The sequence below is a fragment of the Monomorium pharaonis genome, chromosome 6, assembly GCF_013373865.1.
Source record: "Monomorium pharaonis isolate MP-MQ-018 chromosome 6, ASM1337386v2, whole genome shotgun sequence".
NCBI classification, from domain to species: Eukaryota; Metazoa; Arthropoda; class Insecta; order Hymenoptera; family Formicidae; genus Monomorium; species Monomorium pharaonis.
The window spans coordinates 18,117,205-18,144,727 of NC_050472.1; the positions used below are offsets into that span (position 1 = coordinate 18,117,205).

The 27,523-nt window shown below is 31.1% G+C and overlaps 1 protein-coding gene and 1 long non-coding RNA gene across 2 annotated transcripts; one reads left to right on the forward strand and one right to left on the reverse strand.

Annotated features, from left to right (window-relative positions):
• Positions 1-1,529: 1,529 nt before the first annotated feature.
• On the reverse strand, positions 1,530-4,541 carry LOC118646073. The gene is made up of 5 exons (XM_036288360.1): positions 4,315-4,541; positions 2,880-3,800; positions 2,573-2,814; positions 2,332-2,494; positions 1,530-1,817 (listed from the first exon to the last, which is right to left on the reverse strand). The coding sequence occupies exons 1-5, from the start codon at positions 4,430-4,432 to the stop codon at positions 1,681-1,683; spliced, it is 1,581 nt and encodes a 526-aa protein (XP_036144253.1). The 5' UTR covers positions 4,433-4,541; the 3' UTR covers positions 1,530-1,680.
• An 18,540-nt stretch (positions 4,542-23,081) lies between these two features.
• LOC118646132 lies at positions 23,082-23,580 on the forward strand. Its single transcript, XR_004963715.1, has 2 exons — positions 23,082-23,352; positions 23,417-23,580. It is a non-coding gene; the product is annotated as an uncharacterized LOC118646132 (long non-coding RNA).
• Positions 23,581-27,523: the final 3,943 nt, after the last annotated feature.

A 27,523-nucleotide genomic window follows, 5' to 3' on the forward strand; every position in this document is an offset into this window, starting at 1 on the left:
CCTCTATCACCATAGTCTTACACACTTACTAAACACACACATACACACCTGCTACTGGGTAAAAATATAACGTATCTGGATCAAATGTATAAGAATTATATCCTTCTAAGCAACTATGTGTTGCAATATCCTTTTGATCACATATTTCTTCACATACGCCATATGTTTGAACAAGCTCATGATCCTAAAAATAAAAAATAATACATTTATTTTTAATGCATGTTTTATTATATGTAACATTATTTTATTATATAATTACAACTTAAAATCAATACAAAAAATTTACTTTATATAAAAATACAAAATGTAAATAATTTCAATTTAAGCAAAACTTAATATTATTACAGCACGTGATTTTTATTGTATTAACGTATACAACAAATTTTTGAATATATTGCAATATACTGCAAGCTTATTTAGCAACAATAGCTAGTATAACGTGTGTGTGTGTGTGTGTGTGTGTGTGTGTGTGTGTGTGTGTGTGTGTGTGTGTGTGTGTGTACATAGCTAATAATTCTTATATAATTAATATGTTTATGATCGAGATAACTTTCTAATTTCTAAAAATATATTTTTTAATTGTGTATTCAATTTATTTTATAGGATGTATTAAATAATAAATTTATTTATTATTTTCGTATTCTACTCAATATGCAATATTATAAAATTACATTTAAATCAAAATGTATATTTAGCAGATCACTTCTTATATTTTGCTTTTTAATAATAAAATATTATTTTAAAATAAAGCTTAATTAGACTATATTTTATTTACAGCTAAGTTCATTTTGATTGAATAACACTTGCATACGACCAACGTAGAGATCAACAGCTAACCTGCAATGACCTGCAACAATGCGGCTTGACTGTCTGTGACCACTGACTGCTTTTGTTACGTTTTCAACGTTTCCAAATAATTTTTATCAATTTCCAATAATTTCTATTTCCCAGTTCAAGCGCAAATGGCGCCACAAATACCTCTCTCTGGGTTTGACGCTAAACATATGCGCTCAAGCTGGGCAGATCCAGCTTTTCTTTCTTAACGCTAGCGTCAAGTCAAAGTCACGTGATCACGTATCCCAGTGAGAAATGATACATCGAATCGACATCGAATCGATATCGATTCGACATCAAAATTTTACGTCGATTTATATATCAAATTCGATATTCAGATGATCACAGTTTCGATGATTTATCGATATCGAATCGACATTGATTCGATATCGATTCAACAAACTATTTTTTGGGCCACTTATTCAACAAACTCCGATTAAGTTTAATGGTTGATTAACGATTTGTTAACATAACAAAATAATTCAAAGTAACTGTTTCAACAAAATTAGATTAGATTAGAACGATTACATTGTTAGAAATACAAGTTAGTAACACTGATTAATTATTTTATTACGTTGGGAAGCCTTTAATCAACAATTAAAGTTAATCAGAATTGGTCGAAGTTACCCTAAATGTCACCAACTACGATTAAACTGACGGTTAAAGTTAACAGGATGTAGATACAAGTATAACGATTTTTTATCTTTTCATACTTTATTAACTTGAACTGTTAGTTCAACCATAATTGGTAAAACCGTGATTGATTCTTATACAAATAATAATAAACTAACAAAAAAGGTTTTTAATATATTTTTAATTAATTTTATTTATTTTTATACATATTTATTATTCTCTTTGGTTGCATTTTTTGCCACGAATAGTCCCATCCGTTTGTGTGCGCCATGGAACATTGGCCAACCATAACTTTGCAACATTGTCAGCCGTGACCATTTCTTCTGGTTCAAAATATAATAGTAGTGCACCTAAACATGAAATAGATACATATCCTTGTGACAAAAACTATTTCAAAGTACTTAAGATTATTTAAGACATTAGTTAACTTTAACTTTCTTTAAAAATGTAAAAATTGTTTTCATAATTAATAAAATAAGATTTATATATATATATAGTTAATTTTCTTTGCATGTATTTTAAGTTTTAAGACAAAAAATCTTACTGCTCATGGAAATCTAACAAATAAATAGAATTTTATTCAGTATAAAAAATTTGAGGATATAAATTAGTCCCTAACATAAAAAAAAAATATAAAAGTTTAAAAATTAAAATATGGCAAATTATTTTGTCTTAAATAAAATGCATTAAATTGTATTAATACTAAGTGTAAAAGAACCAGAATAAAAATCATAATTATTTTTGTTTTTACTATCTTCTACTTATAATAACGAAGTTTAATAAATTGAAAAATGAGATGTTACACAAATGTTACGTTTTAAGTAAAAAGAAATACCTAGAAATCTCTTAAATATTTTTGCTCACCTAGAATAAGCTCCCACGTCTTCAATATTTCAAATTTTTTTTTCCCTTTAGCTCCTTGAAAGCTGTATTTGTTTGCTACATCATTACAAATAACATTTCGTAATATCTTCCTGACTGAATTATCCAGACTATTTTTGTCTACAAATCTTCCAAAATACATACTCTGCAAAAGAAAATAGAAAATAAACACACAATTTTTTTAGTCATTATTCTTAGCAAGAACACACAATGAAAAACTTACTGCCGCTGATAAATTTGCATCGTTGGATAAAAATTTTTCTAAAGCCTGTAGTTCTTGTTCAGATTTAACTGGAAGCGAGGGGAATCCTGTGAGTCTTTTAATAGTTTTCTCACCCGGAAGTATGTATCTATGTAGTTTTTCTTGATTTAGTAAACAAAAATCTAATTTACTATTCAATTCTTTTAATTCTTTTTTTATTTCATTATGATACATACTTTTGATGAGACATACAAGAGAAATATCTGCAAATTAAAACAAAAATTAATTTATCTAAAATATATTTATAATTTTTTTTTTACTTTCTTACCTGCATCCTTATTTTGAAAAAAACTGCCTTCAGACTTTTCAGATTGATACATATAGTCGTCATTAGAATGAGACTTATTTTGAGATGAACTGCTTTCAGACTTCTCAGATTGATACAAATAGTTGTCATTAGAATGAGATTTTACATTAAAAGAACCTCTGCCTACAGCAGAAGAGGATAGATGTGACAAAGAACTATTTCTCTTCAACTCTTCACTTGGTGAGTTATAAACAAAATCCTTTTCAGATGAGCTGGGCGAAAGAATTTTGGTATCTGTAGAGGATGGACAGTATTCAGAAACAATTTGCTTCTCTGGAATCGTTGATGTAATATTTTCTTTTTCAAAATTTTGATTTTCAAAATTCTCAATTTTATCCAAATCAAAATCGTCTACATTTTGATGTTCAAGTGTCTTTTCATCTTGATACAGGGTTGGTTTATCTTTACAAGATTTTTGGAGTTTTTTATTCGACAATAATTGACGAAGTTTTTCAGAGAGCGTAGTATTTTCAGCTTTTTCTTCCTGTATTTTTTTCTTCATGTTAAAGATACGTTTGGTCACTTGATTTTCGTTTTCAGAGATTTTGTTAATATTTATCTTCTTAAGAGGTTGTTTCTCTAGTTCGAGAGTCTGCTGCCGCACTAATTCGTGCGGGGATCTTCGTGGCATAACAAAAGAAACAGGAGGAGGTGCTGGTATTGTTTTCTTTAATTTTTGAAAATTCTTGTTCGATGAACGAGTCTTTCCCTTTTTGACTCTAGAATTTTGCAATCCAGAGTCTGATTCATTTTCAGATTCAGAGTCTAAACGTTGTATCTTTCTTTTTGTTCTGTGTCCTCTTCCTAATTCACGATGATCTGTTTCATAATTGGAATCTTCTACGTATCCCTTACATGAAGCAGCAGCCTTATCATATAAATCTGTAATAAATATCAATTATAAATAATGTGAAATAATTTATAAATAACAAGTCGCGCATACATATCATTTAAAACAAGTTAAAAAGTTTCTTTAGTTCTTTCTAGAAGTTATTAGATTACAGACACAAATTAAAATGTAACCTACAGAAGAAAACTTTAACGCTTTATTGCTTTATCAATATAGTTTAGAAACAGTACTATTAAATTACCATAAAAACTAAAAACAGAGAAAAACAAAATAAGAAAGTGATTAGACAACAATTGCTAGGATAATTGCTGATACTACAATACAATAAAAAAATATGCTATAATATATACATATAATAAACTAAAAAATAATTTTATAAAAATATTTTTTAAATATTCCTATAAAATGTTATATAACATAGAAAATATAATTTTCAAAATAACATCAAATTTAAGATCAAATTTTTTGTTAGAACAATTCATTTAAATTTATGCCACAAAATTATTTACATCCCCTTTTCGATTTCTTCATAAAAAAGCTATTTACCATAAAATCTCTTAATTAAAACAATTTCTTCTCCCCAATTTGGATCAGGCGATTTCTCCTTTCTGACTAAATTTCCCGCATCTACAGATGTAGGTGGCCATTTAATCCGTACTTCCATGTTTTCATCTAATTCAGTTGTAAACCATCGGGTAAGACCAACAGCATAATATACATCATCATCAGAAGTTAGTCTCTTCCCTTCATGTGTTAAAAATTTATACTACAAACTGAAAAAAAAAGAGCAAGATTAAATTCAAAAAAACATAAAGCTAAAACTATGAAAACATTAATTGTTGTCATCAAGAAAACTAGAAATTTTACAAATATCTTAAGAGAAACTGTTTTCATTAATTATTTTAACTAAAAATTAAAGCATGTGAACAGCATACAGTATACACTATGCATGTTTCATATATTCTAAATTAACACACACACACACACACACACACACACACACACACACACATGCACAAAAGAAAAAATGAAATAAAATAAATCACTTCAATGGCACATGAATCAATAATCGAATTAAAAAAATAAGAATTTCAATAGCAATATATTAATGCTTACCAAATAAATAACATTAGAAGAAGATAAAAAAATTAATATAGAAGAGGCATAGTGTGAAGCAATGGAAAACATAAAAAAGATTCTCCATCAGGTATAAGCCAACATTTAGCAACAACTTGGGTAAGAGGGAAAATACGCCTTTCTTCACTCAAATTCGATACTCGTATAATACCCAATTCTGATGAGGGCAGAGGATATTGATAAACATCGTCCATTTTTGTAAAAGTGTATCCAACAAAAAAGACTTCATGTCTTTCTATGATGTTATGGAGAACAGTAACATCATCATTAACAGTTTTAAAACATGAATCTTTTAAGTTGCACTTAAAAGTTGTATCATTTACCACAATTCTTTGAAATTGCAGACCATCTATTATTTCATTAGCTATAAATTTCCTCCGAATCAAATGCACCTTATTTTCATGATTTTCACAGATAATATCAACATGTCTTTTCTCTAAATCACGATATGCAGCTTGTTTGAGCGGTTTATATCCAGATTGCAGAGATGTTTTAATTGAAAATAACTTATTCTCAAAGGAATAAGCGCTAAAAGTATCAAGTGCGCCATGTTCTTTACATTCATTAGACAGATGACACATGCTATGAACGTTATACACTACAAATTTTTTTCCAAATACATCTGCAGAATGTTTAATAAAAGTTCTTAACAATTGGTTTGCATAGTCACAAAGATTTTTCACAAGCATTGGACTTCTTAAAATGTAAATGCCAGAATGCAGAAGTAAAAAAAGTTTATAAATATTTTCATCAAAGTTTTCACGAAAAATTAAAACACCATCATACAACAAGAGACGTCTATATTCCGTACCTTTCATGTAAGAAAAGTCTTCAAAAGGTTTTGGAAGTCTATTAAAATCTGATGGACATGAGTCCCTTAGCATTTCCAGCTCATGAGAAATAGCTGCAACAGTATTATGGTGCAACTTCCAAGGTCTATTCCATTTTCGAAGGGCTAAGAGAAATCTCTTAAAAACTCCTAAATCAATAAGATGTAGTCCATCCAGACGAAATTGAGATACCAATTGAGCTTCAATGTTAAGCAATGGAGAATGACCCTGATGGTGATATGGTTGCTCCTGGTTACGAAATGATTCATCAGTTCTTAAAGGCTTATCAAGCTCTACATATGTCGCGCGATTATCAATCCACTCTCCTACAACCTTACACTTTTCACAAGCGCAATACCCTCCATGCTCAATACAACATTTTACTTTTGCACGAGCTGGAGCATCCAAAATATAATGTCTAATAGAAAATTTATAAGCAATATTATTGATTGTATAACCATTTTGAAGTAAATGACTAACTTCTCTCACAAAAGGCTCAAGAAAATCTTCAACACTAGGATCGACTTTTTCTTTAAATATTGCAATGATAAAAGGTTCATTTTTAGTCTTTACAAGTCTACTTAAAATAGGCCAAAATCTGACCGAGGAACTTTTATGAAGAGGAAGTCCATCTATATTGATGTCAATAACAATTTCATGAAAACGTGCTAAATATTCCTGCAAATCCATACAATTCAAATTGAATTTAATACTTTTATACCATAATTTTCCATCATTAATTGGTATTAAATTAATTCCAGGAGTACGTAAAAGGGTCTTGTAACTAAGAGGTAAATTTGGAAATGCAGGATGAAGTTTAATAAGTAAATCGTCTAGCTTCCTTTTTGAAAGCTTTCCTGGTTCACGAGCCCATTCTTCTATAGCAATTGTAACATATTGAGTCCTTTCGTTCTCATTGGCAAAAAGTACGTGTTCATCTAATAAACTTTCAGCAGAACTAATAAAATCTTCTTGAACTTCCTCTGGTTGTGATAAAACAATATTGCTATTATCATCACTGTAAACACTTGAAATTTCAGTAATAACATCCATATTGTCTATTTCACTATCTGACAGAAGTCCACGATCAATATGTTCAACATTATTCTGTTCATTCGTATTTCCTTCGTGAACAATATTATACTCATCATCATTAAATGACTGATTACAAGATGTATTGTTTTCCTCTACATCAGTACTTTCACTGTCAGTATAGTATTGTTGTTTCACAACAGCATTAACTCTGTCTAGTCTAAGGCGTTTTGCAACAAGCTTGTGTATTTTCCGATTTAATGATCTCTTAAAAGCTCGTTCCATAATGTTTAAAAAGAAAAAACTTTACAATCTGTTAAGTTATGTATGTTACTTATATATTTTGTTATCATTGTTATGTATGATACTTATATATTTTGTTAACATTGTTATCAATATACTTTGTTTCTTATAAATACTTCCTCCATTTGTTCTCCATAAATATTAATACGTTCCTGGGAATATGCATAAATATTAATAAAGCATTTTTATTGCTTGTAATTTTACATTGTATCCAACATATTTAATTATTTATGTAAAAGTACATAACCCGGTAAACAATTTTTTATATAAAAACATGTATATAAAATGTCCATATATGTTTATACTAGTTTTTTTGTAAAATTTGTTTCATATAAAACCAATAATAGATATAGTCACATTGAAAAGACAAGAACTATTTTAAAAGATAATTTTTGCATTTGCTTTTTTTACAAAAAATTAGATCTAAAAAATTTAAAAAATTGTCCATGTAAATTATATATATTCTATAAATAAATATATATAATTATACATGGACAGTTTTTCCTCATTTTTTCAAACTTAATTTTTTGTAAAAAAAAATCCGAAAATTATATTCTTAATTAGTTTCTATCTTTTCAGTATGACTATTATTTATTTTATATAAAATATAAGTTTTACAAAAAAACTAGTATAAACATAAATTAGTATACAAATTAATAATGTAGATATAATAAAAAGCTCACATAAGCATTTAAAAAATTAAGCTAATTTATATATGAGTAATATGTAACAAGATTAAATGCAAACAAATTGACAGGCCGTCCTTTGACGATTTCTCCAAAATTCTTATCACATATTATAAAACTTAACACATCGTTTTAGAAAATAATGACAGATATATATATATATATATATATATATATATATATATATATATAATTTTAAATCGGTGTTTTTTACACAATGCTATATATACCTTAATGTGATATTTTGTTAAAAATATCTTACAGGATTATTTCTACTTTCATACAACGTTTCTATATAAAAAATTAATTTAATTAATTGAGAATCAAGAAAAATATATATTCTGTTAAAGCAAGGCATTGTATAAGATTATTTCATAATCAATATCGTATGCGATATAAAATTGTGTAAAGTGTATATTACAAATTAAAACTGAAAAAGTAAAATAATAAACAAGAATAAAAGTTGTGTATTATGGCATCCTCGTGTCTTGAGCAGGTCATAAATATTTAAATCAAATATCTTCTAAAACTGTTTCGTTTCGTTTTATACATGCATATTATATACATAATCGTTTTACATATTACAATAACAATTATCGACTTAATTGATATACGTACCAATATGTAATTAATTTACAATATATATTGTCAATAGTAATTGCTATTGTATTACTAATTCAGATTTGGTACTTAAATATATAAGAACAATAAAGTTCACGAACTCGTTGCGATAAAATAGTCATGTACTCTATTACTGAATATTACTATGGTTGTTTTCAAACTAACATTCTTCGAAAGCTATGAATACCGATGTCAGCACCTAATCCATTCTTCAAAGCCTTTTAAAAACGTTTTTTGTGGAATAACTTTTAGAACAATTATAAATTACTTTTTAGACTCGTGCTCGTATTCGTGCAACGTACACTATTATTATGTCATTTTATTTTTCTTTTACGTCTAATGAACGATAAAGATAGAAGTACATTATAGCATTGAATAATGCTGACAGTGTGCTCTCTGAACGTGCCTTTCATGCTATAAAGAAGTTTGTACGTAAAAAACAAATAATTGTATTGCGGCACTTATATATTTTAGCCTCATGCAATTTTTTTGTTGTTAAAAATAAAGGAAAAATTTTTGATGACAGATGACATTAAGAATACAATTATTTTTAAAAATTTGTTTGAAGAGTAGACTAAGTGATTTCCAAAGAAATTACTTTAAAAGAATCACAGTGATATTTCAGCAGTACATAGCAATGTTATTGCAGAGAACTCGTGCATTTTATCGTCATATATGTTATGTGTACCCAATATCATGATTGTATCAAATAAAGGTAAAATGATTTAGATTTGCCTAGACGTGTGCAAATTTGCGTAAAGCATATAGAAAAAGCGAATGTGACAAAAGTTTATTTATATTATATTAAATTAAACTTATACCCTCTCTCTTACTTATCCCCTTTTTTACTTATTAGAGAACAGCCATTAGATAAAAGTATTTCAGTGAATCATAATAGTAAATATGATTTTATAAAAGATACTTACAGGCCTATCGTCCTCTGACATCGTGCACAAACCGAAGGGATACAGCAGGCAGGTTATGCATGCAAGTGAATTGAGCCACAATGATGAAGATCAATGCCTCATTTAATTTGAATACCTCACTTAAAATTAACTCGACTAATTTAAAAATAAAAGATAATGTTATATTAGCTAATCTTGTTATTTTTTAGAGTATTAATTAGTAACATGTAACAATAAAAAGCTAAGAAAGCTTACATTAAAACAATATCAATCAAGCTTTTTTTTCTTTTAAAAACTTTTCATTTTATTTTTTGTAAACTATTTAATGTACAGAAATTATTTTAAAAAATTTACAATATGAATATAAATAAAATAGATTTATGTGAAGTCATGAAAGCTGTGTTTAAACAAATAAAAAATTTTAATTTTCTAATTAATTCTTAATTAATTAGTAATAAAATAAATTCTAACAAAAAATAAAAAATGTGGCTATTCTCGCTTAGAAAATTTGCTTTGTTTTACCCTTCACCTCCCATAATAAATCAATATATGGGAAAGAAAAAAAGAAAAAGATAATATTATTATATGCTGTACTCACCAAGTGCAGATTTTAAAATTCCAATTATAATTTTAAGTAGAACACAGTGCTCATCTACACTATCACCATAAAGTTAGTACAATATCGATAAGATACCCTTAACCCTTTGGAAAAAAGACCTGTAAATTTGGTTTAAAAAAATTAGTATTAAATTAGAATGTAATAATTAAATTAAAATATAATAGAAATTTTATTATGTTATAGAGAGAGAGAGGGGGGGGGGAGGGAGAGAAAGAGAGAGAGAGAAAGAATATTTAGCAACAAGTTAAAGAAAAAAATTTAAGATTCTAAATAATAAAATATTAAAGATTAAAAACAAAAAAACAAATAATTTCTTAAGTCATCGATTGATCAATCGCATTATGCACAAATGAAACTTTTACAGAGCAAATAAGTTATATTTTTGCATTATGCAATTGATCAATCAATGAATAAAACTTAATTATAATTAAATCATCTTTGATTGAAAAACCCACTGGTCCATAGACATACCCCCTACAGCATGAAATATTGCTGCAACGTTGCAGAAATATTATTTTGCAAGATTGGAATATTGCAGAAAATATTGCTGCAATATTGCAGCAATATTCCTATGTCCGCTCCAAAACAATATTGTGCAATATGTCTGCAATATTTCTGCAATATTCCCCGTAAGATTTCTGTAATATTTCAGCAATATTGCTGCAATATTTCTTGTAAGATTGCTGTAATATTTCTGAAACGTTAATGCGCAATATGAAGGAAATGTTGCAGGTGGTTAAATTAATCAAATAATATGTAAGATGTGTATTATACGAAAAACGGAAAATGAATTTATTGTCATACCGTTACGGCACAATAATTTAAAAAATTATTAATTAAAAAAGTAATTAATTAAATTAACATACACCAACGGATATCGAATATCGTTCCATTCTAGATTTAAGTAAGCATTAAAATGAAGCAAGTCCAGAAAATGCCCATCCTGATCAATTTATACGCTAGAATTACACATGCATGTACGGTTCACACATGTTTAATTAATGTATTATATATATAAGTTAGAGTGAACATCTTCTGGACTTGCTTCACTCAATCTAGTATGGGACGCAACGCTGTCGTGATTACAGAATTTGTTGCACATCTATGTATCTTTTAGCTCTAATCTTACATAAAAATTTAAAATAAAAATATCCTGCTCTATTTTTTTATTTGTCCCTTAAAACTATGTAAAATATTACTTATTGTTAGTTCTAGATTAAGAAATACGGATTATACGGAAATAAATTTTGCACGGTTGCAATATAATATTGCCACAATATTGTGCAATATCTGTTAGGAAATATTACATTTGTAATATTGCTACAATATTGCACAACATCTGCTAAGAAATATTACATTTGTAATATTGCTGCAATATTGTGCAACATTTGCTAGGGAATATTATATTTGTAATATTGCTACAATATTTCTGCAATATTGATTATATTATGCACTATTGCAATATTTCTGCAACGTTGCAGCAATATTTCATGCTGTAGGGGACTTTACAGCAAAAATAAGGTTCAATGCTAAACGAGTGTAACTATATTATATTGTTTAATATTTTAGCATTAAACGCTTAATATCTTCTACGCGGCTCTTACAAACGAAAATAATCTTAAATTTATAAGCAGATTATAATATTTCAATAATAACTGATCAAGAATATTTCACAGATACTTATATATGTAAAGGTTATGGGATATCTTAATATTTATCAGATAACTTAATATTAGTAATATTTAAAACAATGTTATTTAAAGAAAGAAAAATTACCTTTTAAAAATGCACACGAGCTGAATAGCTGATCTCTCCCGGCAATAATGGCTGATCTTCTCTGCGTAGAAAACGGAAAAACAATGTACGTAATGCATCCATGCAGTAGCGCAACCGCTCACTGCTTGCTGAATGCAGCCAAATCAGTAAACCCAAGATTGGCGCACTGATCTGGGCGTGTTTGCCAATAACTAACTATCGCGCGTAATTCAAATTTAATCAATGCACATATATGGAATTGAAGTACACACACACACACACACACACGCGCGCGCGCGCGCACACACGCACAGAGAGAGAGAGAGAGTGACAGAGAGGGGGGGGGGGGGCATACAGAGTAAATTAATATATTCTTTAACTAAATTAATGGCTTTTAAAATGAATTTAATTAAATTAAAAGTTATATAAATAAAAAACTAATTTAGTTATGTTAAGATCAAGTTAATTAAAATTAAATTTAAAAGATAATTTCTTTTATTTATAACTTTCAACTTTTTAACTAGTTAACAAAAGTTAAAAGATTAATAATTTTTAATTAAATTTTATAATATAATAAGATATAATAAAATATAACATGAAAAATGATATAAAAATATAATAAAATATAAAGATAAAAAAATACAAAATATTCATACGTATAAAATAGTAGACATATGATATTAACTAGTCAATAAATTTATTATATCACAAATATCATCTTCATATTAAATTACTATATAGTTATATATAATCCATGTAGTACACGTACGGGATTATCCTGAAATGACTTTTTATCTCTCGTATGTCGAATCGACATCGAATCGATATTGAACAAAAACATAAAAAAATGATAAAAATTATGAAAAACTGATTATATTGTATTGCTATTGTTACCAACAAATAATGTTTGTACATTTATCACGACATCGAAATAATCTCGAAATATTTGAAATTTCGATGTTCAGCAACTGGTAAAATTGTAATCGATGAAATTTGATCGAATCGACATCAATTCGATGTCGATTCGACGTATCATTTCTCACTGGGATGACGCTAAAACAAGCGTCTCATGAATTTGCACCTTAAGGGCCTAAACACAATGCCAGGCAACAGGCAATAGGAACAGAAATAATGAAAGAGAGAAAGGATCTTCTTCTCTCTTTCTCTCTTTCTTTATTTCCTGTTCCTATTGCCTGTTGCCTGGCATTGTGTGATGACCTTAACCCTCGTGGTTGTCGTCGTGCAGTCTCTGCGGTCCGTCGCTTCGCGTCGAGTCCTGCGCTATTTGCATTCGCGTTTCTTTTAAAGTAATTTTTGAAAACGGTGAGTAAAATAATTTTTGGAAATCGGTAGTGAGTGAATAAACAGTAAACCCGTAATTTTTATTGTGTAATTATTAATTGAGTGTAATTAGTAAAAGCGAGAAAGTTTGAATGTGTCGTGCATCTTTAACAACCATCTCTAATGATTGTTCATAAGCATGAAGATTGGCTACGCTGCTACAAGGTGAGTGAGCAGGTGTGTGAGTAATTAAATGAGAGAGTGTATGAGTGTTTGTGCGTCAGACGCTGCAACCAGCTGATTGCTACACGCGATGTGTGTATGTATCCCGTATTTGTGTAAAAAAGAGAGAGAAAGAGAGAAAGTGTGTGCGTGCGTGTGTATGAACGTCCTCCCCCCCCCTCTCTCTCTCTCTCTCTCTCGCTCTCTCTTACAGAAACACAGCATACACACATATCGCTTGTAGCAATCAGCTGGTTGCAGCGTCCGACGGCCGGCGATCCGGAACAACTTTGGATTATTACAATGATTTTGAGAAACATGTATTCCTAACATAATTCCAAGACAATTTTTTCTTTACCAAAATTTTATTTAAAGCATAATTTTATGTTATAAGATAAAATAGTTAGCGACTTACGCGGTGGTAATCACCCCCCGTCAGCTGACGGGGATAGTCAGTCGCGCCCGCGTTACGCTCGTGACGCGCCGCCCCTGCCTGACTTCTGTACTCGACGCGTAATTCGTTAACTATTTTGGCTTATAACTCAAAAACTACGCTTCAAATAAAATTTTGATAAAGGAAAAATCGTTTTAGAATTGCGTCAGGAATACGTTATTCTACGGACCTAATGTTATTCTGAATGACCCTGTATAAAAAACTTAGTCTGAAAAAGACTTCATGTCTGTAAGAGACATCATACTTGTTAAAAACAAATTTGTACATAATTTAGTCTGAAAAAGACTTCATGTCTGTTAAGAAACATCATACCCAATGAGCACAATAATGTTTGAAAAATATTTTTTTTAATGTTTGAGAAACATTTTTAAAAACATTTAAGTATTGGGATAAGTCCCCTTTTTCTCATGAAAAAAATGTTTATTTTACATTTAAAAAAATATTCTGTTATTATTTAATAAACATTTATTTAACGTTTAAACAAATTTTGTTTTAATATTTACTGAACATTTGCTTAATGTTTTAAGAGCAAAAAATTGTTTGCATTATTCAATCATTTTGATAAATTCAACGTAACCTCACCAGTCCAGCATCGCTTAATTTCTACCATAACTTAGGGGAGAAGACTACATGTTTCAGCCAACCCATAGTCGTACCTATTAGAACATGTTTAATTTATACGCCCGAAAAAACGGTCACCCATCCAACTGTTAGCCACCGTCGACGTTGCTTGACTTCGAAGGTCGTACGCAACCTAACACTTTGTGATGATTCATGAGTACTTTATGTTTATTCATACATATTTGTTATAGATCATTTCAATAGCTGTTGTCAAAAGGATGAAACATGTATAGTTAACTCATGTTTTTATAATTAAACATAAAGTTTTATAGTTTTTTACTAATTTTTACATATGCGAAATAGCTACATGTAGAATTACTTATGAAAAGATCTATTTTTGCTGTGTTCGTTAAAAAAATAAAGGATAGATGTCATTTTTTATAATTTTTGAGTATTGTTAATATGCCATATTGTTTCGATAATATATTGTCTTAATCTTCACTTTCTTTATGTTTCGATGTTTCAATTTGTGTCTCTTAGAAGTTTCACTTATACGCTTTTAACACTCTCATTATATGGATTCACTGTTCCTTTACACTTGATTTATGCTCCATAATTATAGTAACGCTTCCTAACCAGGAGTCAAATATTAAAAAAAATATTTTAAACTTTTTAAATGTTAAATAATTACTACATAAACATTAAATAAATGTTACGTAAATATTATTTTAAACAATTTATTAAAATGTTAAGTTAATATTAATAAAAGTTAATATTATAAAAACATCAATTAAATATTATATAAATATTTGTCCTAAATTATTATTTTAAATAATTAATTATTGTAACATAAATTCTAAATCACTATTAAATCAATATTTTAAAAAATATTATTTTAAACGATTTTTTAATGTAAAATAAAATTACATAAATATTAATGTAAATTTAATGTAAAAAAATTACATAAATATTAAATAAATATTACTTAAATAATTTTCTTAAATTATTATTTTTAATAAAAAATTAATAATTTGTAGTAAGCATGACTAAGGCAATGGTGGCCGTACATGATAGAGGCTTATGTATTTAAGATAAATAATAATTTAGAGTTTGGAGTAAACAATGACTCCAAGGACGGTCGATTCCGAGTTCGAAAGACGAACGATGCGAAGACGCGGAGCGAGAGTTAGTCTGTTCCCAGCGCTCGACTTGTTAACACATTTAAATAAAGACTCAGCTTATACGAAATCGTTATGTGCTTCTGCTTATGCATGTGCTTATGTCGCTTATGTTCTTGCTTACGCATTCCTCTTCCATCTCACGTTTAATTTTTATCCATCCCCCCTCCTACATTTATCAGAAGTGGGATTGAGCTCAGATGCCTGTATTAAGTAAATCGGTGGAAAACGCGAAAATAGAGGCCACAAAAGAACGGACTTAAGCGTGACTCGTGGTGTGATCGGTGGATTGGACGAGAGCACAAATTGCCGTGTGAGTGGTATCAAGATGATGGAAGGTGAGAAATTCACAGTAGCACAGTTGAAGGAGGCGCTCAAGCAATTAAGTTTGCCGCGAGGAGGCAAACTTACCAAAGCCGAGATTGAGAAAAGGCTCTGGGAAAATGTTCCGGACGGATCATGGAAGGAACTCGTGGCAGGAGAGGATCGTGGGGACGGACTCGAGGATGAACACCCGGAGGAAGAAGTCGGTGCAGATGAGATTCGGCCGACGAGCGGGAATCGGCCCCTGTTACGACCGGGCGTTGCGGCGTGGGAGACGGGAGCTGGAGTAGCGTTGCGCTTACGTGATCAGGAGATAGATCGCTTACGAGAAGAAGTTGATCGGTTACGGCGGGAGAGATCGCCGACCGGAGCACGTGGACCGGGCGTGAATTCGTTTCAAACGGCGAGACCCTCTATTAATGCTCTTAGTGAGCTATTGAGCGAATTTTCGGGAGCGGACGGTGCGTTCTGGAAATGACAACAGCAGTTCCAACTAGTGCGGACAACATACCAGCTAGATGACCATTTGGCACGTATCCTTGTGGGAATGAAATTTAAGCAGAAAGCCTTAGAGTGGTTCCATTCGCGACCGGAGCATTTGGAAATACCGGTGGACGAGCTAGTGGAGCGCATGAAAACTCTTTATGACCATCGTCCGACGAGAGTTGACTGGCGAAAGAAATTTGAACGAAGAGTTTGGAAGGCCGACGAAACGTTTAGTGAATATTTCAACGACAAGGTTTTATTAGCAAATTTAGTGCCCATCGAAGAAGAAGAGATGATTGATTATGTGATCGATGGCATACCGGAAGCGCCGTTACGCAATCAAGCCCGTATACAATGCTTCCAGAGGAAAGAGCAGCTGTTGCAAGCGTTCGATAAAGTGACGCTGAAACAAGAATTTAAGAATCGGCTGGGGCGCGAAGGAAGTAGGGCCATCACTGGAGCGACGGACGGCAAACAACGGGCCAAAACAACGCCGGGAGAAAACGGACAGCGGCGGAAAGACAAATGCTATAACTGTAGCAGATTCGGGCACATTGCGAGGAACTGCGATAAGCCTAGGCGTGAGAGAGGCTCGTGTTACGAATGCGGATCAACGGAACATCGTATACGAGATTGCCCGCGGAAGAAGAAGGAGACGACGAGCGGCGGAGGAGAGCAGACTTTGGACACGCAAATCGCAAACGCTGAAGAGCAACGAAGCGGGAACAACGAATTTGTAAGACGTACAGAGATACTGTTAGGCGATGTTAAGTGTAAAATTGTAATTAATTCGCAGCTCGATACCGCGAGCCCAATAAGTCTAATTAAAGCGAAATTTATTCCGCCGGGATCGATTAGAGAGATAACAAACTGTAATTATGAGGGCTTGAATGGATCGGTTCTGTCGGTATTAGGAACGGTTACCGCGAAGATTTCGGTAGAAAGTAACGAACTAGAAGATGCGATTTTGAGAGTTGTCCCGGAGCGTACAATGCGATGCAACCTTCTGTTGGGGAGAGACGCCTTAGGGGGGCTAGGATTTAATTTCGAAAAACCGGTTTCGGAAAGTAATTGTAGAGACGCCGAGAATGAAATACTAAATATTGAGACGAGTATTTTTGATGAGGACACCCTAGATAATTTAGAAATAAATCCTGGTCTGCCGAACGCGATCCGAGACGAAGTTAAAGAGAAATTCCGCACGTTCTACGTAGAAGCCGAAAGATCGCGAATGCCTAAGCTCAAGGCCGAATTAAAATTACGTGTTAAGGAGAAGGAACCATTTTATTATGCGCCGGCGAGAATGTCGATTAGTGAGAAAACGAAGCTTAAGGAAATAGTCGACGATTTGGTCAAACGAGAGATAATACGGGAGATTCGGAGTACGCGTCAAGAGTAGTGTTAGTACGAAAGAAAAACGGCGGATTGCGGATGTGTATAGACTATCGTACATTGAACAAAATTACGGCGCGGGATAATTATCCATTGCCTATTATCGAGGAGCAGATAGATGCGTTGCAGGGCAAGCGTTATTTTATATCTCTTGACTTAAAGGATGGCTTTCATCACGTATATATGAACGAGGAAAGCATAAAATACACCGCTTTTATCACGCCTTTTGGGCAATATGAATATTTGAGAATGCCATTCGGGCTAAAAAACGCGCCAGCGCGATTTCAAAGATACGTAAATGAAATATTACGAGAGTTAATCGAAGCGGGGGATGTGATAGCGTACATGGATGATTTTCTCGTTGCTACGGATACGATCGAAAGACATTTAAATGTGCTTAAGATGGTATTTCGTTTATTATCCGAGAATTTGCTTCAATTGCGGTTAAGTAAATGTAAGTTTGCGTACGAAGAAATAGAATTCTTAGGCTATATCGTAACAGCGGAAGGTGTGCGCCCGAACGAAGCGGGAATTTCGGCGATAAAAGAATTTCCGACACCGAGGACGGTCAGGGACGTCCAGAGTTTTTTGGGTCTATGCTCTTATTTTAGAAAATTTATTAAAGGTTTTTCACTAGTTGCGGGTCCCTTGTACGATATATTGAAAAAGAACGCGCCATTTAAGCTCGGGCCAGAACAATTAGATGCATTCGATGCGTTAAAGAAAAAATTGATCTCGGCTCCGATTTTATCCATTTACAGCCCGAACGATGAGACGGAACTCCATTGCGATGCGAGCTCTCATGGATTCGGTGCAGTTCTTATGCAAAGAAAAGCCGACAAAAAATTCCATCCGATATTTTACTTTTCAAAAAAAACGTCGGACGTAGAGACGCGTTACCACAGTTACGAACTGGAAACTTTGGCAATTATATACGCACTTAAAAGATTTAGGATTTATTTATAGGGGATTCGGTTTAAAATCGTTACAGACTGCAACGCGCTTATCATGACGCTAAATAAGAAAGACCTTAACCCGCGTATCGCCCGCTGGGCTTTAGAACTTCAAAATTATGATTATGTAACGGAGCATCGGCCCGGAAAACGAATGTTGCATGTTGACGCGCTAAGTAGAGTTAGTGAGATTTTATTACTTGAACCTAACACGTTTGAATTTGAATTGTCGGTTAGTCAAACGCAAGATCACATTGCGAAGCTTAAGGAGCGTTTAGTGAAAGAGCAGGATAATCAGTTTGAGATGCGTAATGGATTAATATATCGCAAAAAGGGTGATAATATTTTATTTTATGTACCACAAGCGATGGAGCGCGATTTACTCCATAAATATTACAATGATTTCGGACATTTCGGCGTCAACAAAACGTGCGCATTGATAATGGAAAGTTATTGATTTCCGGAGTTAAAAAGAAAGGTGCGAGAGCACATAGAAAATTGTACACGATGTATAGCATATTCCAGGCCGTCGGGGAAAATTGAAGGATTCTTACATGAAATTCCTAAGGAAAGCGTACCGTTTGCGATGATTCACTTGGATCATTTCGAACCTGTCGATCGTGCGAGCGCAGTAAAAAAATATGTATTTTTGATTGTAGACGCCTTCACTAAGTTTGTTAAGCTGTATGCGATAAAAACTACCACAGCGCGTGAGACAATCAGATGCTTGAGAGAATATTTTAATTCCTACAGCAGACCAAAAATCTTAGTATCGGATAGGGGTACTGCTTTCACCGCGAAAGAGTTTGCCGAATTTTTAGAAGAAGAGAATATAAAGCACGCTAAGATTGCCACTGCGTCCCCTCAGGCAAATGATCAAGTGGAGAGGTACAACAGAATCTTGGCACCGGCATTAGGCAAGCTGTATGAGGGAAAGGACTGGCACAAAGCCTTAGGAGAGATCGAACACGCGATAAACAATACTGTAAACCGAGCGACGGGTGAAACACCGAGCAGATTGTTGTTTGGCGTTGGGCAACGCGGGATGGTGAAGGACGCGCTAAAGGATTATGTCGAGGAGCAAAATTTCGCGAGAAACAACAACTCTCGCGATTTACAAGGACTAAGGAACGAAGCAGCGGAGAAAATCGAGAAATTACGCTCCTATAATGAACGATACGTTAACAGAAAAAGAAAAAGGGCGACCATCTACGAGGAAGGCGACTTAATTATGGTAAAGAATGCGGAGGCAGGCGTTTTAGCGCCTGCGTACAGAGGACCCTATAAAGTGATACGACGATTGAAAAATGACAGATACGTGGTAGCGGACGTCGAAGGATGTCAAATTTCGCAGAAACCGTACCGAGGAACGTGGGAGGCGGCAAACATGAAGCCGTGGCGGAGGCGCGTAAATTCTGGCGTCTCAAGTGTGGAGAATGGTGAAAGCGAAGAGGAGAATTCGGAAGGACCGGATGAAACAGGAAATGTAACGAATGATTGCGGAAGTGATAAAGAAAGGAACGATATAGAGTATGACGAATAACTCACTGTAAAATAGGTTTAGGACGGCCGAGGCGGCCTGTTGTCAGGCTGGCCGAATTGTAGTAAGCATGACTAAGGCCATGGTGGCCGTACGTGATGGAGGCTCATGTATTTAAGATAAATAATAATTTAGAGTTTGGAGTAAACAATGACTCCAAGGACGGTCGATTCCGAGTTCGAAAGACGAACGATGCGAAGACGCGGAGCGAGAGTTAGTCTGTTCCCAACGCTCGACTTGTTAACAAATTTAAATAAAGACTCAGCTTATACGAAATCTTTATGTGCTTCTGCTTATGCATGTGCTTATGTCGCTTATGTTCTTGCTTACGCATTCCTCTTCCATCTCACGTTTAATTTTTATCCATCCCCCCTCCTACAAATTTATAAATATTAAATAAACGTCAAACAAACGTTTTATAAATATTTTTTCTAATTCATTATTTGAAATAAATAATTAATGTAAAACAAATGTTTAATAAATATTAAATAAATATTATTTATACAGTAAACGCTAATAATGTAAAAATAATAAAAAATAAATATTTAAAAAACGTTAAAAAAGTATTGTGTGCTCTTTGGGTATCTATAGGAGACATGGCCCATATTCAGAACGCGCTTAGAAAGATGTTAGCGTGCATTTTTGTCATTCTACCTTTATTGTGTTTATTAAACATAAAATAAGAATATAATGACAAAAATTATGTATGTTAACATCTCTGGGTGCTTTTCAACAATGTACACAGATGATACTGTGTAATACAGTATACAACCCAACATACTTTCCAACTATTACACAAGTCGATACACCTGTACACAGCTAAATACTGTTTCCTGTGTTTCCCATATAATACAAATCATAACAACGTTACAAAGGTGTGGCTTTATTTGTCAATTATATAAACATATATAAAATATCTGTAAGATATCATCGAGTGACAAATGATATTCTTAAGATATTATAATTTTTATATTTTACTTGGATATCGATGGATAACTTTATATTTTTGGTAGTGAAATATAACGTTGACATAAAAAAGTAAAATATAGTTAAGTAGCGTTTCAAATACGAAACTGTGTTTCCATGGTCGAAAAGCACTTTTTACAAGCGCGTTTTGTATGGACTACGATGTGCAAAATCTCCGTGATGCACATCGGGTAACGCTAATGCCGATGGTATTTCTTAGAAAAAAATTACAAAAAAATTGCTAAAATATATTTTTTATTTCAGAATAACCAGGAAATATGTACACATACAAGAAATAAAAAAATTTATTTTAGCAATCTATTTGCATTAACAATCTGTTTTAATAACATTATTATAACACACAATTTCATACGTAATGTTTATATTTACATAAAAACATTAATAATACTAAAAAAAAGTAATATGACATAAACGTTCCAATTTTTTTGAAAAATGTTAGAACTGTCGATCACAAATATAAAAAAGTGCTACGTTTAATATATATGTAATACGTGAAAATAGACTATATTAATTCAAAATTGTATAATTATTCATTAACATAATTTATTAATTAATATATGTATTAAACGTTGCATTTTTAAAATTTTATAGTTTTTATATTTTTTAGAAAAGTTTTATTTATGTCATATTAATTTTTTTGGTATTATAAATGCAAACATTATAATAAATATTATGTATGAAATTATATAAATTATTATGTAAATACATAGCATCAAACGCGTCAATTCGTCATAGCGTCAGCCGTCAACGCGTGTCAAGGCAATTTTTCGAGAATCTTGGGGCTCGGGACTCGGGCCGTACGCCCGTACGTCGTACGCTGCTCTGCGATGATAGCCGAGAGATCAGCCGGTTGAGCGAAGGCGCAATATGTGCACCATCTCACACTCTACTGCGCTCTGTCTCTCCCCACTATCTGGCCTACTACAGGGTGTGACGTCCCGTCGTCACAGTTTAATCAGTACGACAGTAGCGAAAAATCAGGAAAAGAAGTTCCAATCCGCATGCGCGAAAAATCCAACCAACAATATGGCAGCTTCGTTGACAGCTGGTTGTGTTTATTGAGAGTCGGCGCAGTCCATGCTCTAAGTGGCTCTAAGTCGACGGTGTTTACATCATTAAAAGTTAATTTGGCTCTGTATTTTCTCTTAGTGAAAAAATATAATTCAATTTTGAAATGGGTGGATACGTTTGTGCTGTATATAATTGTAAGAATATTACAGGTACAAAAGGGATTAGCTTTTTTAGATTCCCAAAAGACATAGTAAGGTAACATTTATTATATTTTATTATTATTTATTAAATTAATATATATATATGTATATGTGTGTGTGAATTATTATATATATGAAACTTGTAAATTAATTTAATGAACGTTTCTTACACATTATTTAATTTACTGACATGCAGTTAATTATTATTATTGTTTATATAAAGAGAGAAATTACTAAGATTTCACTTAACACAAAAACTTGACTCATAGCATTATTGCTTTTATTAAAAAAAATAATTGCACATGTTTTTTTTTAGAGCTGAGCTATGGTTAAAATTTTGTAAGAGACAAATAAACATACGAATAGAAAAATTATGCAATAATTACAGGATTTGTAGTGAACATTTTACTGATGTAATGTTTTTAAACAATTTAAGAAATAGACTTCAATCACACGCAATTCCAACCATAAATGTATTAGATAACTCAGAACCTTTATCAGAAGGTAAAATTTATATTCTATTTTATTGATTCAATTTTACACACACACACACACACACACACACACATCTAAATATATTATATATGTGTAATATTTTGTTATAATTTATAATTAACATAATTTACATAGTTAACATATTAATAAATTTACATTTAGAAAATAAATATATTTATAAGTTTATTTTTATTTAGTCTTATTTTTAAATTAGTTTTTATTTCAGTTATTATTTAATAATTTTTTTAATAAACAATAATATTAAATTAAATTATAAAAAAAATAATTTTAATTGATTATTTGTTTTAAATTTATTTTTGATTTTATTAATTTTATATAATAAATGTTATTGTTTAAAACTATTTTAATGCATTAATCTAAACTATTTTGTTGTTTCATTATAAATAAAAATATTTGATGTAAATTTTTAACATAAAATTTACATCAAATATTTTTGATTACTACAATTTGATTACTACACTTAATTTGTAGATAATGTTACAATAGCCTTACATGACAAATATAGAGAAACAGAAGAAAACGTCAATGAAATAAGTACATGTGGAATATCTGAAACACATATAGAAAATGAAATGATTAATATTGATAATGGTAAGTAATCGAAATAAATTTTTTTTTTTTTTCATATTTCTGTTGTATTAAATTTTTATTGCAGAATGTATATTTGTAAAAAATAAAACGTAAGACATTAAACGCAGAGACATTGAAATTGTAAATAAAGTTATGGAGGACAAACTAACGCAAACAGAATTGAAATTATCTTATTGTAGTCCAAGAAAAAAAAATTAAGATGTCAAAACATTTATCTTCGTAAAAAAATTAAAAGATTACAAAGAAAATTACAGTGTTATAAAAATGGAATAAAAAATGAAATTACATTTAACGAATGTGGTATTCGCATTGTAATAAATTTCTTCCTCCAAAAGTAACTAATTTTGTCAAGACTCAAACAGACCTTCACAGACAATCTGCAAAAGGTAAAAAATATTTAATGGAATTTAAACAATTTTGTTTAAAACTCTATTTCTCTGGACCGAAAAGCTATAAATTATTAACCAGTCAATTTTGCTTACCTACTCAAAGAACACTCCAACGAACAATACAAAATCTACAAATTTTACCAGGATTACATGATTATATTTTTAACATAATAAAAAATAAAATAGACAATTTTAATGATATTGACAAATTTTGTATCATATGCATTGACGAAGCTGCTATAAAAGCAAATCTTTTTTACAACATTAATCTTGATGAAATTATTGGTTTTGAAGATCATGGACGTGACAAATCTTTTTTACCAGCATGTAATGCAGCTGTTATTATGTTGCGAGGTATATATAAATCTTGGAAACAGCCACTTGCTTGTTTCTTCCTTAATTCTACATTTAAAGCTGATGATGTCAAAGAAATTATTTTGCAAGCTATTGTAAAATTGCAAAAAATTAAGTTAAAAGTAATTGCTGTTATTAGTGATATGGGTAGTAATTTTGTGCAAATGTCAGAAAAACTAGGTGTTACAAATGAACAACCATATTTTGAAGTAGACAATAATAAAATATTTTATTTTTTTGATCCACCAAATATTCTAAAAGCAGTTCGTAATAATTTTATTACAAATAATATTAAGGGGATGCTGGACTGCTTCTCAAACTTGATTGGGGTCGATAATGTAGAGTCATTCGTGCACATCATTAATAAAATTTCGTATATATTTCTTTTATAGATTTGGAAATTTTTTTCTAGAATTAAAGTACACATATTAATATCAATCTGTGAATTGGATTTTATATCGAAAAACAAAAATTTTTTTTTATATTACTCTACTTACCGACTTTTTCCGAATCCGCACTCACACATACATACAAGATTTTCATTAAAAGAAATCATTATACTGAAGCGTCTAGGCTCATTTCTAAAAGCACAGAATTGTTCTTTCTTTTAATGCAATGTGCGAGGCACGCTTGTTTTGAACGTACAAAGTCTAAAACTTTTATATGTAGTAAATATTTTCACGAGTCGACTACAGGAATCGATCACAAAACTGTAATTTTTTAATTTTTTTCGTTTTTCATATAAACTTGTGTACTGCGCACTCCGTTAGTGTCTATATTTTAATTCTGGAGAAGGATTTTTAATTCTGTGTAATCAACAAAAAGATTTTTTAGAAAAACAATAATCGCGTTTAATTGGTAAAACAGACCCATCTCCAGCATCCCCTTAAGATAAAATCAGAACATATTTCTTAGTCTTATGTCAAAGATTTGTATAATATAGATAAAACCAAAGATACCGATTAGTACCGAAACTAACTGATTTACATATCCAACAAATTTTGAAAGAATGAAGGTTAAATTTGCAGCTCAAGTTCTAAGTCATAACCGTCTCTGCAGCTTTAAGAACTTTTATTTCTTTAAATCTATTACCAGAAGATGCATCAGCTACTGCAACATTTATCGAAAACATAAATAATTTGTTCGATATTTTCAATTCTATAACAATAGATCATTCGAGAAAATATAAACAAGCATTTAAGGGTGATGAATATCAAATCGAATTTTTACTTTATATGAAAGAATATTTTTCAACATTAAGGATATATAGTAAATCGGGTAATGATATAACTAATAAAGTAAGAACATTTAAATTGTGGCAATTAAATATTAATAGCTTACTTCAATTATGGTCAAATTTGCAAGAAACGATATCAGAAAAATATTTATTTATGAGATTATTGAGAGAATTTTTATTATATTATCCTTCGAATCTTATATTAATATCGAAACTCTACTACAAGTTAAGAACAATTTTGAGGCTTTTGCAAAATATTCGACAAAGCGTATAAAATTGTCAAAGCGCATATAATTGTGAACATTAATTAACAATAATTTTAATCAACCGAAACATTATAATTAATAACATGCATCGGTACCATCACTCTTGAAGCTTGAAAAACAGTAACTATTTAAGAAAATCATTTGCGCCAATTTGAAACGTGGTCAACCCCAAAATCATATCGAAACAAAAGTTTTCCATTAATAAGATTCGAGAGAATTAAATAATATTCTCTATTAAAAGGCTTCCAAGAATAAGATGCTGCACCGCGACAGGTGATGCGATTGATGATACATACTTTAGCATTGAAAAAATCTGAGTCCCCAAAGGACTTTATTGGTAGGATTACTTCTTTTAGAATTGCGTGGGGGTATCACTTGATTTCTTACTTGACGGGTAATAGTCCTTTTTGGAAAGGATGTTAATTTAGGCGACCAATTATTGGCCGGTTCCTCCTTGTCTCCGCCCGAAAAGATTTCAAGCTCTGGCAGGAAAGAGGGGGTTAGGATTTTCGGATGTTCTTTATCTAAAATGGAGGAATTTTATGTTTTCTAGCCTGCGCATTTTCTTACGGTTTATAGGCCCATCTGGTTTCGAAAGAGAGAAGACTTTATGACTTTTAGACGTTTTAAAGTGGTCAGGCCCTCTTTTGATAACCCTCTGTCCGTAAGAAAAAAAATTATTATTACCTTCGATACCAAATGCGCCCTTGCTCCCTTTTTGAGAGATCTAGTTTCCTTCTGGCGCTTATCTGCGCTCGTAAAAGAAATTTTAGAAGTGCTTTTAGTTCGTTAAGGCTAAATATTTAACTTTTACACTCGCCGGGGTCTGACCCCCGCCGAATTTTAATGACTTTGGGTCCCTGATTATGGGAACCAGACACCCTCGCAGTGCAGAGATATTTATTTATTTTCTCCTCCGCAACCCTTGACCGCAGATAAGTCTCAGAGTTTCGTTTGGCTTATTTATCTCTAAAAAGGTCAGCGGGCAATAAAGAGTGAAGTCCCCCGGACGTAACATATAGCAGAGTACGATTATTTATACATTAAAATTTGCTAATAGATGTTTTAGATCTCAAAAAAGTCATACGAATTTAGTAATTTTACAACATCTTTAATGTTTTTCAAAAAGTTTGTAATAGTTTGTAATTTATTTTTTTTTGTTCCTGAACAACAATAACCAACTTATCAATAAGTACATAACGTTAAATATGCAATATATATTATATTTTCAAGTTTTGTTTTTATAAAATTTTAAAAAAATTAAATTTTTTAAACATTTTTTAATTTTATTTTTTTAGTCTATTATTAATTAAATATAATTGGTTAGTTTAAAGATATTAATTTTGTTATTTATTATTATTAAATACTACAAATTTTACTGTCAGAATTATTTTTGTTTTATTATTTTTTATTTTTTTTTACAGCTTTTAGCTAAACTAAACTGAAATTCAGTTTATGTGATCTTTATGTATTATCTTCATCTCTATTTGTGTTACTATACATGTGTTAAATGTGTAACAAATTTTGCAACGTAATAACAATATGTTCAAAAATATAAATGTAATTATATATATGTATAATTTTACTTGTGTATATAATTTTTATTTTAAAATAAAAATAAAATATTAATTGCATTAATTATTGTGTTGTGTTATTTATTATATTATTTATGTATATATAATAAAGTACTTATAATAAGTTTTTAATGTATTTATTTTTATATACATCGATTGTTCATTTTTATTTAGATTTTACTTTGAATATATACAATACATATTTAATATATATGTAAAATTTTACGTGCCTGTTTTAAAATTTGGCGCTTTATCCAATTAATGATATGGCGATACGTCACGTGATTTGCAAACCCCAACATCAAAGATACCGACGCTTACTGTCGCTACTGATTATACTGTGCCGTCGTT